At 40.0% G+C, this 17441-nt stretch overlaps 1 protein-coding gene across 4 annotated transcripts in view; it reads left to right on the top strand.

The window, feature by feature from the left end:
• fam172a (family with sequence similarity 172 member A) overlaps positions 1-17441 on the top strand; it is a 157615-nt gene that overhangs the window by 111628 nt on the left and 28546 nt on the right. The window contains exons 11-12 of one of the 4 annotated variants that reach the window (XM_046034537.1): positions 10641-10738; positions 11971-12030. The exons of 2 other annotated variants lie outside the window; for them this stretch is intronic. In XM_046034537.1, the coding sequence (XP_045890493.1) occupies positions 10641-10738; positions 11971-12015 (143 nt within the window). In that variant the 3' untranslated portion in view covers positions 12016-12030. Of the gene's footprint in view, positions 1-10640; positions 10739-11970; positions 12031-17441 lie in introns of those variants that run through there. One more of the 4 variants, XM_046034538.1, reaches the window with a different exon arrangement.

Here is a 17441-nt window from a genome sequence, read left to right as displayed (position 1 = left end):
CTCCATGCCACGCTGCATTGCTGCAGTAATTCAGGCAAAAGGAGCCCCAACTAAGTATTGAGTGCTGTACATGCTCATACTTTTCATGTTCATACTTTTCAGTTGGCCAACATTTCTAAAAATCCTTTTTTTGTATTGGTCTTAAGTAATATTCTAATTTTCGGAGATACTGAATTTGGGATTTTCATTAGTTGTCAGTTTTAATCATCGCAATTAAATGAAATAAACATTTGAAATATATCAGTCTGTGTGTAATGAATGAATATAATATCCAAGTTTCACTTTTTGAATGGAATTACTGAAATAAATCAACTTTTTGATGATATTATAATTATATGACCAGCACCTGTATGCCAAAAATCATTGTATGTTTGTAACTTCAATTTTTGTTTGAGTGTATAGACATGGGCCTGTTAAACTTGCCTCAACTGGTCTGCTTCAAAACTGTCTTTGAAGCACTGGGGATAACAACCACAAAGAAAATAAACAGACAAACTTTTGTGGCAACCATCATCATTAAACATCTGAACCAACCTTGATGGATTCCTCTGCGAAACCCCATTCGTTCATTGTATTTTTCCATGGTGACAGGGCAATCTGTTCAGTCATGTAGGTTGTGGTTCTCAGGGACATTTCCTTTGAATCAAAGACTTTACCACTTTGACTCAATTATTTGATTAAATTCTGGACTGTCCGTGTTATATTGATCTACACCAGCACTTTGCTTTCTGTCGGACATGGATCTTCACCCAGATCAGGAACAAAGATATGCCGACAAAGTCAATAGACAAGCCCTTTCAACAGTTCCAAGACAAGGGCTTTGCCTATTATTTATCTTACCTGTCAAACAGGAGGAAATGAAGTTGATCAATATGCCAAGCTAATAATTGTACAAGCTTGTCAAATTAAACACTATATAATTCTTAAGGTGAGGTTCTTGAAATATTGAGTGTTGCATTAGGTTATCTTTACAACTCATTTGAGTTATGTGAAGATAAGTTTTATTATTAGCAGTATCTGTGGTAGTATACAAAGATACACTGCATTTAATTTTCAACAGCAAAATAAATTATATGTGACAACAATGACATTATTTGGACAAAAGCAATTGAAATTATCCTTAGTGGTATGATATGTCACAGGCAGTTCATTACATTAACAAATTTTCATGATCTATGACTTGATGAGTTAGTGTGAAAAACACTATGGTCTTTTACAGAAAATAAAAGTCCGAACACCTTTACTAGAAATCCTTTTAATTTTTCTCTTTACTTTTTTTAATAAAGAATTTTTAAGGGGACTGGTGGGTAAGCAAGTGAATTAATGTTGATGTTTTTTCCAGCTTTTAAATTTTTTTAATATATTTTTTTATGTTGCTCTCCTCCTTTCAACTTGGTTAACTGTTGTTCAAATATAGACATATGGAAGTCTTTTTGGAGCTGTCATTTGGGCCATGTTTTACATGTTATTGTTTGAAAATATCAAAGCTTGGGCAAAACAAAAACAAAATACAGTACTTTAGGCTTTCAGTTATATTTACTACTGGGTTAGACATTTTATAAATATATATGTTTGGGTTGTATGCATGTATGAAGGATCTTTACAAGATATGAACTGTGATTTATAATCACGTCTCATATGCAGAACACTATTGCTTTAATAGTTTAGCCTGTTGTGATTATGCTAACTAGAAGTGAGTCTGGAAAGCCCAGTCTGTGGTCTTCACTTCACCTCTGCACTAGGTAAACTCTATCCAGGAGGTATTTTATCCTCTCCTCCTCTCTAAAACTCTACCCATCATCCCAGGAAAAAGAAGAAAGGGGAGAGACAAAAAGGGAAAGCCTGGCATGCATAAATGAAAGTTCAACAAGGTTCAATGAAACACTTATACAATTTGCTGCAATATAGTGGGGTTTTATAATCTCATTATCATCTTAGTGCCAGATTTGCCCATGAGGGCTGTTCCGTATTCACTCTTATTAGCTCCTCAGATTTGTCCATTTGTCCTTCTGCTACCCGCCTCGCAGCCAATCACTGGGACAGTATCTCTAATAAATACCCCCCTCCTTCTTGTTTTATCTCCACTTTTATTTTTTCTCTTGCCTCACCTCCTACTGTTTTAATTATTTATTTAATTTTTTTCACTTTTACTTGCTATGGGGCAGACAAGTATTTTATCAGCAGATTGCTAATAACTATATATTTCTTTCTATAGAAGTTCTTTCACTTTAAACACATTTGTATGTACAATGTACAGTTTGTATGTCATTATATTGTAATGATTTGACTTGAATCACACTCATGAGGACATATTTTAAAGGACATTATTTTAGTAGTAAGATTCAGACAACAGGGATAATTGTTGAAACATTTGAGAAACAAATGTTACTAAACATATAGTAAACATTGCGGCCATTTCTTCATATTACTCACTGACATTGTGTATTGCAGAGTGTACTGTATTTCTTTACTCTAATAATGTTTTTAATCTTCTTTCATGTTCATAGCCAGGCTCTTTTCCCCTCTGTGTATGTAGGGTCAGATGGGGGAGCTAATATACTGGGTACATTAGAGCAGGCCACAGGCGGCTTTCGAATCCCCAAGCCTCTGAACTGCTATGGATGGTGTCCATCCCTGGTCACTCAGAGGGCATCCCCAGATTAGTGCTTCACAGACATGGATCTCATTTGCCCATATGGCCTCTTCTCATTGACTCAATATAGGCTCTAATCCGCCCAGCCTTTACCCCTGACCTCGACATGTGGCAAACCACTTAGAACCACAAACCATGTATATACCACATTTGATGGCTGCATCATCAACAGGATCAAGTGCAAAGATGAGGATGAAAAATGGTGGCCAGTGTTCCTGATCATCACTGACTAAACAGTATTTTAATTACTTGTCCCAGATGCAGGTGGTGGTTTGGCTTAAAATCCAGAAATACTATATTAACATGCAAGGTTCTTGTGTCTATGGACTGGTTTTAGGTGCATTTCCAGGAATTAATCCAATAAGCCCCAGTAAGGCACAGACAATTCTGACCACTGCTAGCATTATAACTTGTAGCAATAATCCTTCTTCCAGTATCATCATGCCCTCATTAACAAGGCAGAAGTTGCCACCCACCAAGTGTTGCTATGATGTTATCCATGTAGCAACAACCCTCTAATGATACTTATAATCGTTATTGGCATTGACCCTGTCTGTGAGAAGATGAGAGGATAACCAAGCAAAATAGGAAAACCTCACACCTTAATAGCGCTGTGTTTGCCTCATTGCTGGAGTTTAAAAAAAAAAAGATTTAATTTCCATTAACTGATGCATACGTTACTTCTGAAATAATGTTATTTTAGTCAAGATATTGTAAAACATTTGACAGTAAATGTAGAATTCGTCACAGCTGCTGCCACTAAGTGAACTTAGTTGATGGGATAAAGTAGATTACAGCATGGAGAGGTTAATCTATTGAGTAATCATATGAGGGTGTCACCATAAATAAGTGTATGCTACCCAAAAAATTGCTTATTTTTATTCAAGATTAAGAACATAAATGGGACCATATCATTTACCAAACCTGCCAATACTGATGGATGTCATTTCTTTGCAGTTATATATATATATGTATTTTCAACATGTTCATTTTTGTTATATAGATAAAGATGAACTTTTTTGATTTTTAACGTTAGACCAACTAATAAGTTTGGTTTTGTATGCCCTTCAAACTGGTCATTTGGAGTTTAGGTGCCATCTCATCTTAATTTATCAATAGTTGTGAACAATTTGTAAATTAGTCATAATACAGACATTGTAATTATATTGTGGCACAAACAACATTTAGTTGCTCCTCACTTTTAATTAGATTTTATGATTGTGGCTCCCAGAAGTGTTTATTAACTGTAAATAGGTGCAAGTAAGACGGTTTTGTTGTTATACTGATCTCTGTTGGGCTTGTTAAACATTTATATTTAAATGTAGACTGTCATTGTTATGGGTTCATGAAGCCAGTTCATAAGGTTTAGCTGTTAATTAATACACACAAACACACACATATATTGTATGCCCAGCTAGTGGATTGAAGAACTCGTGCTGAGATCGAACATCTGCAAAAGCCACTCAGTTTACTGTCAACGCGTTCGTGAGTGTACGCTGTAAGTGTGTAAGAGCGAGGGGTTTGGATGTTTCTTCTATTAGTTTAAACCCACCACTTCTGCTTAGCTAAATTGTTTTGATATACTGTGGCAGCAGTTTTACCCCCTCTCTTCTGCACAATTAGGTTATAATTAAATGCACATTTAATATGATTTTTATGAAATAAAAAAGAACAAACATGGAAGCTGTGAGAATATATTTGGAATGCACATAAATGGCAAAGACATCATTAGAAAATTAAGGGGAAAAAATCATCCTTGAAAGTCCTTGAGTCATAATCAGCCTCAAATTAAAATGTTTGTCTTTTTTGCTGAGAAAAGAAAATTACATTTTATTTATATAATTATGTAAACAAAAGTGATGGTAGATTCAACAACCAGCCAGATTTTGAATATGCAGCAGTGACCTTGGATCCTCCCCTGTGCTCCATGTTGACAGATAAAAACTTTATTAACCAGCCATCTCCAGGACAGGAGACAAACCGCCTGTGAAAGCGATTCACGCTAGTGTTAGAGAAATGTGACAATTAGAGGATGATTTTTTTCCAGTGAAAGCACCAAGGAGTAAAAGGGGTAATAAATAGAGCTTGTTTGTAGCCTAGGAAGCAGTAATTATAAAGTGCTTGGAGAGTTGTTTTGCTTAGTGTGCCTGGGAGTAATGAAATAGGCTACACTGATCCCTCACTGATGCCATGGCTTCTAATCCTCAGCCCTCACTTCCTGCTTCTCTTGTTTATCCACCGGCATCCTCCGACTGTTGCTGGCCTGTCACTACTCTGGGCAGCACCAGGTGACCTTTGACCTGTGTGTCAGCTGACATTTTATTTCTGAAAATGGTCTGGCACTGACCTGGACCAACACAGTGATAAATGTGTCATAAGGTCCAGTGTAGAATGTTTTCCTCAGTGTGCAACTAAGTGGGTTTGTTTTACCACCAAACCAAACCCTTTGTAAACATTTGCTTTGGTTTTTAAATGGTCTAATCTCCATTTATGTTAGTCTCACTTGTCTTGCTCTCCATTCTCCTAAGTTGTGTCTCATTTGAGATGACTGACATGTTTCAAACCAAGGAAACCTATTTTGGGATCTTGGTATGTACTGTGCATATTCTAACTATATCATGAGATTGTGGTGTTTGGGCTTTGTCCACTGCTTTTATCATATAATTTCTGTTTATATCTTTTTAGTCACTTTCTGTCCATCCCTTCAGTCTAAAACTCGGGTTAATTTCCCTGAGGCCCGCTAACTGTGTCATCTGTGACAGGTCATGTTAACAGGTGTGGTTTTGTTGTGTGAGCCTTTATACTTGGGTGAAGATATGTGTGCTTGCATTCCTGCACTTACAGATACTCACCTACACTTGTGTGTATATTCTCCCAAGAAGAATGCTGTGTGTATAGGCATGTTATCTTGGTGACCTAGAGACAGACTGGTTATCACCTCTGTGAGCCTCTCGGGGCTAAACTACAGAGCCAGCGGAAAAACACCACCCCTGCCTCTGCATCTGTGTGCTGGTCAGCCAATATGTCCGCCTACTGCAGGGCTCACCTCCTATCTAATCAATATAGACAGGCCACTTGTCCACACACACACACACACACACACACACACACACAAAAACAGCATGTATGCTTACAGATTCAAATGCACACAAACATGCTCAGAGATAGCCCTACACATGTAGACACACTTAGTGATACACCCTCAAAGACACACTCACACACCACACATATACACCCACATGCTGATAATCACAGACAAGCTCACATTGATTTGGACCTGCTCTGGCTTCCCAGATATGACTAGCTGTTGCAGTGAGATGTGGGAGTGGCCCAGAGGGTACAGAAAGGGGTCTAAGGCCAAGTGGTAGACATGCAGATCAGGTACTGGAGGGCGCCAGAAGGTTGAACAGGGGGCCTTGGGGCATAGAGGAAATAAATTGGACCTCCTGACTCTATTGGGAGTGTCCCCTTCCCCATCATTGAGCCTAAGTCACCTGACCACTGTGTGGCTCTGGCCTTCTTTCCAACCACGGCCAACACCACTTGTCCCTCGTTTATAACATAATAGAATCCCCAGCCACAGAGCAGACCGTTTGTCTTATATCTACCCTTGAGATGCAAATGGGTGGCGTCAGTATTCTGACGTGCAAATTCCGGAACTGTCTTTGGCGCCATTTTAATCCCCTTTTGTTTGGCTTATGAAATTCTTTTTTCTTTCAGAGTGCATGCCTGCTGACCTTCTGATGTTACATAGTGCAGCTCGCCTTTGCCCCCAACCCCTGCCCTTCGAACAACAGAAAACAAAATTCTAAATAAAAAAACTACATTGACAGAGCAGAAGAAAGGTTGGGGCTTGCACTTTGTGTCTGAAACACTTCATGAGCGCTAAGTAAGGTTGGCACCAGCTGTTGGAGCAGAGTCGAGGAGAATCAGGGGGAAGTGAATTGCGTTTGGCACCAGGCGGCTATCAGGCAGTAATTAGTATAGCTAACATCCCAGATGAAGGAGTCAAGTCTAGGTCATGGTAAAAAACTTCAAGGGTCTTAGCGGGTAAGGGTTGGAGGCCAAGCCATGCCCCCTTCCCTCCCTGAATATAAGCTCATGCTGTGCCTGCTCAGATTTGCTGAAATCTGTATTGACCTTTCACCTTCAGGTGTCGCAGTCAGTCACATGTCAGGCTGGCTCCTGTGGACCACGCTGGATGTGTTCATGTTAGATTGTGTCAGTTCCTACTCAAGACCTGCTCAACTCGGCCCAGAGATTTAGTTTTACACACGATGAGGCTTCTGACATAGATCTTACCTTACAGCTTAAACCCATGCTTGGCATTCCTGCCCTGCTCTGGCCCCAAGATCAACCTTTTTCTGTCACTCAGGCAGGCCCTAGAACCAATCAACAGAGAAATGAATGCTCTGTTGATGAATGAATGAATGAATGAGTGAGAAATTGATTGTTTTGTACTACAATTCTGGAAATCACATTATAATCTCTTTCATATATGGCAAGGTTGGTGTGAATTTTCTGTACAAATATGTGTGTGTGTGTGTGTGTGTGTGTGTGTGTGTGTGTATGGATGGGTCTGGGGTCACTGTGCATTCATTTCTAGTTCCTTAAAAGCCCTCTAATCCTGTAACGCAACCATAATCTGTTTTAATACATTGAATATTAGTTGACAAATCACATGATAATGAAGTTATATGAAAATGTTTCTTTCGAATGACAGGGTACACCAAGGATTGAACCTGACTGTCTAATCGCAGCTGACACTCAGTACTTATGTTGACCATGTTATAAGGTTTATGTCCGATGCTGGCCTGTAACCTTTACACAAAGGGAGCTAAGAGCTTACCAACCATCTAAAATTGCCACCAACCCTTTGTAGACATAAACACAGACTTAAATCTTAGAATTAAACCTCATATAGACTAGAGTTTATTTGTTCTTACAACATAAGCAATTTTGATATATATAAACTATAAATTAGAATACACAATACACATGCTTGTATGTTTTATGTTTTATAAATTATAATCAGGGATTACTATGTCTTCTTATATATCAAATACTTGACTCTGAATAACTTAAGTCTCTGAGGAGTTAAAATAAACAAGGGTCTACCGCAAAAAAAAAGGTTTGAACTATGTGAACTTTGGTGCATTTCATTTATCCGGTGTGCTATTTGTGGTGTTTTTCATCTCTTCAATCCTGGCCTAGTTTCTCTATCTTGTTTTTGGAAAACATGAGCTAAGCTTTGGTGCACAAACCAGACAGCCATTAGATCGCTGCACTGTAGGTCTGACCTCTGACCAGCTAAGCCCTTGCCCCACCCCCTGGTAAACCCGTCACCCCAGCCTGCCCCATGCCCTGCCCCATCCTGTCTCTTCTTGGAAATGATATTATGGTGTTTGGATCATCCTCCTTGTCTTCCTCCATACTGTAATCCTATTTGCTCTGTCATGTGTTGGTGTTCACAGATGGTGTGTGTGTGCGTGTGTGCGTGCGTGCGTGTGTGTGTAGGTGGTATGACACTCAGCTCACTCACAGCTGTTTGGACTGGCTCACTGGACCCATTGTCTCTCCCACGTATCCCAGAGAGGGTGGTCCTGCACAAACACACATGCCCATAACCACCCAAACACCCAGAGGGGTGTTGAAATATAAATGAGTGTAATATTTTGGGTGACATCGCTGTCAGAGTTCTAAAGTTAACCCCTCAGCTATTCACTTTCACCTCCTTCAGTGATCTTCTTCTGTCCTACCGTCCCTGCATAATGAACATGTTAAGCTGAATGACTGAAGGAGTGCGAAATGGGGAAGGGGTGTGTAGTGTGGGGGAGTTGGGGGGCATGTGGAGTGGGTTTGTGCGGCGGGAGGCAGCGAGTTTCCACTCATTGTTGAGTCTCGGGCAAAAAGAGAGAGAGAAAGCGCTGCAGGGTGAGAGGTCCTTGGCAGTGCTCCAATAGTTGGCGTCTCGGCGTCCACATTTAGTTCCAGCTGAGTGCCCACAGTGGGCATGGCCACACTGCCTTCACTCTGACCTCTCGACAGAGGACCACTGCTTTCCTGTTTCCACCACCCCTTTTTGATTTATCCCTTTCTTCTCCTTCTAGCCCCCTCCTCCTTCTTTGTGTTTTGGAAATGGCTTCATAACATCCAAAACAGAGATGTTTCGGAATTGATTTGTCAAAGCAATGGGATAGGTTTGTGATCAGACAACCAGTGGGATGCTTTGGGGGCTTTGTTTTTTAAATACAGGGCAACCTATCATTCTACATGATCAAAACAAAAAAAATATTCTCTGTTTTTGATGTTCAAAAAACACTACAGGTGGGATTTTCTCATTAATTTGTTTCAAATACAAATATCTGAGAGTTGCGTTCAACAAAAGAAAAGATTTGTTTTGTGATCTCATGTGAGTGGTAATAGGGGCTTTCTTTGTGAGACACTGTAGAGTGCCATCACTTACCTTTGGTCCAAAAGGTAAGTGATGTTTAAATAGATTATTAATGAGGATACTGATATGTATGTGAAAAAGCAGTTCACAGACACAACACTGTAATGTCTGTAGTCACAATTTTACTTTGAAAATCTAGATGAAGATCCAACACTTTTATATTTATATTTTAACTTTAAAATAACAATATGTTTGTGAGCTGTTATTAATCTTGGTTTAAATGTTTTGTTCATTACATTTAGATGGAGATTTTCAACAGAATGGGATTCTTGCAGAACAAACAACAGTTTCTGGTTGTTGTTTTACAAATGAGGAGGCAATTTGTTGTATTTTATGAATAGCTACATTCGCTTGAAATCTTGAAGTGGAAGAGCATGGTTTCTCTTGTTGTATGACCCCTTTCCTCTGCACTTGAGTACTTTCTCTCAAGGTGGTGCCCTTGACACAGACTCAGAGAATGTTAGTGTTGGAGCAATAACATTGTCAAGTGTTGTTGTCTGTTGGAAAGGAAAAGACTTCCAGTGACTAACTCATAGAGTACTCTATGAAGACAGACCTCTGCCTTACAGCAGTTATTCTGTCCTCACTTCTTTACTGCTGCCTATCTCTTTTCTTTCATCTTTCTTCTGCACATATCCAAGTCTCTTGTTTAACCCTTCTGCATGTCCCTCTTCTCTCTACTTTCCTAATTTAATTTAATTACTTTTTCCTCTCTCAGATGAAATGATTTTAAAATATTTAGATTCTGTAATTCTTAATTTAGTGTATGTCCGCATGTTTTCATTACCTGATACTGTATACTACAGTAGAGTAGTTGTATACTACAGTATCATCTCTTTGAACCCACCTTCAGAATTAAGAAATATACTACAGAACAGCTGTGAGTGGAGCTCTGCAGCAGCGACGGCGGGGAATGCTCGCTGGGGCACAGCGGAGCTGTGAGCGCGGGCGAAGCTTATACTGGTCAGCTCTACAACAGCAAGAGCGGGGTATGCTCGGGGGGATGCGGCTATATGTTCCGATGTGGTAGTGAAATGTTGAAACCAAGTTATTGTCATTACGCAGGTTTGATATATGTCAGAAACTAATGTGTTGAAGTAAGCGCTGAATATCTCGCAGTATCTGTAGTTCGGTCCCCCCTTGGCGAACATATTTATTTTCCCTCTTCAACAAATTAAGGATGAGAAGACTGTTTCATATGCTCACAATAAAGAATGTGCTCGAGTGTGTGATTGATCCATATCCATCAGCCTATGGACGCTTCATTTCCCCAGCGTTTCCAGGCAGAGGAAATTCCTGCACTTCTCATTCAAGGGAATCCAATCTCACGTTTCCTGAGGCTTTTTTTCAGAAGTGTGTTAAGCAGCCACAGACTCTTTTGAATGTCAAAGCAGAGCTGCAAAAAACTTTATTGCGCTTTTATTTTGTAGGCACAATCAGTTAAGTGATTATGTGAGTAACTGTTGCAGTCATGATCTGTTTCAGCAACAGTCGCTATCAAAGTATTTATTTATTTATTTGTTTGGCCCGCAGGCCGTCTCTTGCCAACCACTACTGTCGGGGAAACCAATGTGAGACGCACATTTTTAACAAAAAGAGCAGGGAGACGTCACATCTTCCCCTGTGAACAGGTACTTTTAAAACATTAAGATGACCCTCTTAAGGTTTTTTGTGAATAGAAAACTTAGGTATATCATATGAAAGTATGTCCTGTAAATTTCATACTTCTGCAACTAGACTTTCCCATTATTATTCTGTTAATTATGTTTTTAATTAAGAATTTTGTTATATCTCCTTCTAAAAAACTAACCAGCTTTGCATGTTATTTCAAATATTCTACTAACTTCAACCCGGTCTCCCCCCGGGATGGTTGGATGGATCAGAGATCGGACTTTCACCCAGGAAACCTGGTGTTTGTTTCCCGTTTGAAAAAGTTATTTTATTTGTTTTAAAAATACAAATGCTTGTTTTTAGAGGTTGTATCATAGCCTATTTTTCCTTGTTTCATACAAAATCCATAATTTTAATTTCAAAAAGTTTGGTTCTGCTTCTGGACCTCGCCTGTTGTGCTGCTACACAGACATTGAACACGGTGGGCGCTGGGCCAAACTGGGAAGGGTCGATAGCTGTTATACAAGCAAATGCTTGCAGACAAGCAGATTTTGGGAGGCCTAATGAATTGCACCTGTATTGATCTCCATGGGAAATGCTTGTATGATGCAGGAATAATTTAAAGGAAGAAAAGCACTGGGTTGGAAGGGATGGATGAGGTGGAGGTGAGCTTGTTGGCAATGGGGGTGGGGGCTGGGGGGCAGTAATGTTTGTGCAGACTTTGTCAGGATGCAGATAGTGTGATCAAGATTGGGTATTGACGAGATAGGGAGCCGGGTGACTGAGCCACAGAAGCTTGAAATAAACTGTCGGAGGCACACGGCCAGTCATTATAGTGAAGCCGCCTGGCCCTGCTCAACCTTGAGCCAGTCGATAAGCTATTATAACCATGCAAATTGTGGCCAAATCAGAGACCTGACATATTGGTATTATATTTCTGTGCAGCCACCGGGTTATGCATCATTATTGGGAGCCAGCAACAATATGCATTATGCTCCCTTGTTGTTTAGTGTGGAGACTCATAAAGGGAAAACACTGCCTCAGACAATAAGACAATACTGCTATGTGTGTGTGTTTTGGAGACATTAAATTTTTTGTGTGTGTGGGGGGGAGGGGGGGTTGAACACCCTAATACGTCTCTACATGCCAAGCTCTTGTGCCATTTATTTTTCACATTTTTTATCAGACTTTTTCCTCTTTATCTGACTCCACCCCCCTCGTTGTCTCTCTCATTCTGTTTCTCCTCTTTCAGCTGGACGGCAGCCTGCCAGGTCATTTACTGTCAGTGACAGTGTGATGCATCCAGTGGGCCAGAGTTTGGATGATGTAATTTGGGCTAAAGGCTGTGTAAACACTGCTGTGACCTTGATTTTAGATTTGTCAACAGGGCTGGGTTGGAGAACAGAGAAGAGGATTGGGAGGGATTGGGAGCAACATGCCCGGCTATGATAGCAGGCAGTCTCTAGCTAACACTAGACTGATATGATAACCTGAGATACCTCAGGCTTACCTCTGACCCAAGCTACACTTCTTTAACCATCTTCCTCCTCCTTCTCATTGTTAAAGCTCTCCGCTCACCTCTGTTCCACTCCTTTGATATTGGTGTACTTGCTTCCTCTTGAACACTCGTTATTGCCCTCTCCTCATGTTCTCTCTACCCTTCTCCTCTCCAACCATGCTCCTTTCTTCTTTGATGGCAGTGTCTCTGCTCTTCTCTCCGATGCTTGTCCACTGTATGCCCCCATCGTCTCTGCCATGGTGCTTTACTCTATTTCTGCTGCCATCTATCCTATGCTGCTCTTCATGAGCTCCAGAGGTCAACACAAGTAAACACTGGCCGACGGCCCAGACAACACAGAGCTATTGATCTGGTTTGGTCGGAGAGGTGATGGGTCTCCTGGTGAGTCTCGAGGAGGGTTATGACCTCCAGGTCTAGACTAAGCCACCCTGAGTCCTTCAGTTGGGGGAGGTTAGGAAAAATTAAAGATCAGGCTATCAACAGTCAGTCAATGTTGATCCATTGAGAATGCCTGAGGGCTACCAGGGCTGCAGGTGAATGTCTTCAGTATTTGGTCCAGGACAAGGTAGACAATGTATTACACAGGCAACAGTTAGAGGCATTGTTGTTGTATATTATAGGTATATCAGAGAAAAGGGTGACAGTATTTTTAATATTACATTTTAAATTTGAGCCCTCTGTATTATTCTGTGTAGAAACACTGTTGACAACTCTTGATTTTATCATTATTGTGATATGATTTTTTTTTTAAATAATTCAAGAGCTGCAATATTGTAGCAGTGGCGATTCATTAAACTAGAGCTCATGTTATTGTGCTTTGTTAAAGCTTTAAGGAACATTTTGAACACATCCACCAACAAGAAGGTGTCAGGAATTGTACAAATAAAGATTTATAGCAACTTTATTAAGTATTTTGACTGGATTAGAATAGGACATAATTTTATTCATATTTGAACTTTAGAAAATTGTATTTTTGTTATCACAGCTTAAATAGTTGTGGTTAAAGTCTGAAATTTGTTTTGGATTTTAGTAAACTCAATTTATTCAGTCTGTCCATGCAGCTTGTTGAATGGGCCAGGAAAACAATATACATCCATTTCTTATTGCTACACCACTTGTTTGTCAGTGTCCAATACATTTATGATACATCACATACTTTCTCCATCTTGTGCAGCCCCCATGCACTCTTAACAATCAGTTTTTTTTTTAAATTACGCAGCAGCAAGTAAATTACTTTGTCTGTACTTTTCCTCATGATTTTTTGTTCTGTGTACCAAATACTATCCTTACTGCAGGAAATAATATTTATATTTGTTTTATGTCATAATTGTTAAGAATAAACATTAGTCTAATGAGATGCATTAATGATTTGATGGGAGGTTTTAAGCCCTACATAGTTAGTAGCATGCTAGTCCAGAGTTAAAGTTAGTGGTGTTTGATTTCTGTGCTAATGAGATTTCATTGCAATTGTTTTGTGCTTGATTGCTGTTCTCTGCCTTTTGCCTCAATACGATGGTGTACAATGGGAATTTTGTGAGATCGACAACCGCTGTCTACTCTTTCTCCCGTCTCGAGTCTGTTTTAATCTCTTCACTCTTCTTTATCTTCATAAGTCCGTATCATAGTAGACAAAATGATTCTAGGGTTATGGGGCAGCCCCTGTTGCTACCTTGTTAAATTATCCCCGAGCCTAGCCTAGCCTGCTCGCTCAATTGTCAGGTCTTGACTATAGTTGACTGATAATTTAATCATGGCGGGTGAGGTGTCACTGTAACTTACACTGTATATTTACAGCTAAACTGAGGCTTATTGTTGACCCTTTTCTCTCTGTTCTCTCTTTCACCTGTCTTGTGCCGTCTTATGCATGCCAGCCGAGAATTGCATTCTTGGTGTGGTTTATCAAGGGTCCACGAGGCACACGCACAACTCGTAACAACACTAGCGTAGCTCGTGCTCTGTCTCTCTTCCTCCATATACACACACACACTACGCTCGCACACTGACCCCCACTTAAGGGTTAGGTTTACAATTTTGGAATTATTCATGCACTTGCAAGATTTATTAAAGCTTCTTTTCGCATCTTATATTAAATGTTGATATTTAAATCATAATATATGTAAAATTAGACATTAAGCACCCCCATACAGCCAAAATGGCATCATCCTTGTTTCATTACGCCTCTGTGAAGTTTCAACGGTGAGATTGGCAGTCAAATCAGGCTCCTCCTATCAAAGCATCAAATCTTCGACCATTTGGAATCACAGCTAGTGTTTCAGAATAGTCATGTCTGCCATGGGCATCCCAGATAGCTTCAGCCAACAGGCTTGATAAAAGGGCTCTTAATGACAGTACTAGCATAGCCTCATTGGCATGATACAAAGTTTATCACTGTTCAGCAGCTAGGGAAGGCTCACAAGAGCAAGCAACTAGTGGGGAAAAAATCTAATTGTGATTTTTCTGCCAAATACTGCGATTACAATTTGATTTGCGATTTTTTTTATTTAAGTTTTGCTAAATATTCACTGCCAGTCTACTTTTGACTGAAGCCATGTCAAGCAGCACAGAGCAGATGAACCAAGAAGAAACACAGAACGGCATAGAGAATCCGGTCACTTTTCAAAATAAAACACCTTTTGCCAATCGTACATCAACAATAAACATTGTTAAAACAGACAAAAAAAGAAACAATTTAACTACGTAGCCTACTTAACCATGGTAGAAGCACAAAAATCAAGGACAACTGAACAAAGAAGCAAAATCTGAACAAGTCAGGAAATCAGACAGGCAAAATGGTCTTATTCTGAAATGCTCCGTGTGGCTATGTAACGTTAGCCTGCAGAGAGCGAAACGGGCTCACTGAGAGCTGTTATCCGTACTTGAAGCACACAAAATGACAAATTAACAACATGCCAACAACGTAGGGCAGGTAAACGCTCCACTGCTGAAATACTTAAGTGTGAGTTGCGCCGAACAAAACCGCGGCAAAGTGTGTCTGTTCGGCTGGCGCCATGATCCCACGTTTTTCTCTACTTTCGTTTGTTGTTGTAAAATGTACATGCCCTGTGCACGCTCTGATTGGTGAGTAGCACCGTAACAGGAGGAGCATGGCGCTTGTGATTGGTGCGCAGATCTGTCACACAAGGACGACAATGGAAAGAATTTGTAACTTTTAAACTGACTCTTTAAAACAGGTCAGATGCGGAGTATTATTAACCTACATTTTAATCGCCCTCTTCACAATTAGCTGATTGTATTCTTTCAAATCGCAATTTCGATTTGAAAATGATTATTGGCTCAGCCCTACTAGAAAGCCTGTTAGGTGTAAAGTTAGTGAGGATTTGGAGTCTACTAGTTTGGTTAATATGTCCAGCCAGGGACTTCACAGTGTAGACAGTCAGACCAATAGCCCGCTTTACAACATAATACTCACAAGTTCTCTTTCCCTAAATATGTAAATCACAAACATCTAATTATCCCACTGATGAAGCGTTCTACAAAGTCCTCCAAAACAAAACAAAATAATGTTTATATATAAGGTATAATGGTAAGGTTATAATAATAAGGTAATCACAATTGTATTTCCACACTGTGGCATGCGCAGGATGATCATCTATTGGTAGCTCTACAGATTGGACAATCATTGAAAGCGGCAGTCCCATAAAGATCTTCTAATTGGGTTTTATAAATATCAGATCACTGACTACCAAAACCTTACTGATAAATTATTTGATTTTTCAGCATATGATATAATTGGTTTATGCAAAACATGGCTTAGAAACTTACCATTAAATAAAGTTTCACCACCTGACTATACCAATACCCATGTTGCTCAGGCTACTTTTTTGATCTATTTATTAGTCTGTTATTAAGTTCTATTTAAACCATCTGCATCAACTATGAATGGCTTTGTCCATTGCAACAGACTCCAATTATTCCACAATGTGGTTCTCTACAAACCACCTAGCCTTTATAGTTACTACCTAACCTAACCTATTCACTCTACTGGTAACACTTGACTTGATTCACACACACGATAGTGGTTCAACAAGTCCTCCAACCTAAACGACAACACAGGTCGTTCTATCCATGCCACCCAATACAACACATATGAGCGTTTCCTAAATTAGCACACCTACTGGTGGCAATTGTCCGTGCCTTCAAAAATGACACATATGACCATTAACTACATTATGTAAGTCAGGTGACCTACGTCACGTCATGGTTTGGCATGGTTTTGGTTTCCTGACCGCCCCGGACCCTCCCAATACAGTGGCCTTTTATTGGGGCCAGCCTAAGGCACACCTGCAATATCCATGCTGTCTGATCAGCATCATGATATGCCACACCTTTGAGGTGGATGGGTTATCTTGGCAAAGGAGAAGTGCTCACTAACACAGATTTTGACAGATTTGTGAATATTTGAGAGAAATAGGCCTTTTGTGTACAAAGAGAAAGTCTTCTTTGAGTTCAACTCATGATGAATCGGGGTAAAAACAAATGCGATGCGTTTTAATTTTGTTCAGTGTATCCTACGTCACCCCACTTACTCCTTTGCTAGTGTTGCACACCACTAGAGGTTGCTGCCACAATAAACGTAAATATGTGTTGTACTTACATGCTGCACACACGACCTATATTGTCGTTTTTCTGGTGAGAACAGTCTTGTTTCTGCTCCAACTGTCTCTGCTGTCACATCTGTGGTGTCAGATCACTTGGATAAGAAATACTACCCTATCTTTATAATGTTGTTGCTGATGTATTTACCATTTGCCACATTGGACCGTCAACTTCAACAGCATTTTGTGACTTGTGTCAACTTTTGACACAATACACCACTGTATACTCTTAGACTGATTCAAAAATCAGTTTGTCTCTGGCCAATTTTAGCCTATAATCACTTGCTCCCTATCCATGTTAGATCAGACTTTGATGTGCTTCTGATGGTAAATTGTAAATGGACTGCACTTATACAGCACCTTTCTTGTCTTTCGACCACACGAAGTCAGCATTCACCCACTCACATACACATTCATGCATTGATGGCAGAGGCTGCTTTACAAGTGCCAACTGCTCAACAGAAACTAATGGCACAGCCATCGGGAGCATTTTGGGGTTGAATATCTTGCCCAATATCTTGCCCAAGGACACTTTAACTTGCAGACTGGAGAGGCAGAGGATCGAATCACCTTCTGATAAGTGGACAA

The sequence above is a fragment of the Micropterus dolomieu genome, linkage group LG21 (assembly GCF_021292245.1).
Source record: "Micropterus dolomieu isolate WLL.071019.BEF.003 ecotype Adirondacks linkage group LG21, ASM2129224v1, whole genome shotgun sequence".
Taxonomy (NCBI): Eukaryota; Metazoa; Chordata; class Actinopteri; order Centrarchiformes; family Centrarchidae; genus Micropterus; species Micropterus dolomieu.
This window is presented reverse-complemented; position numbering and strand designations above follow the sequence as displayed.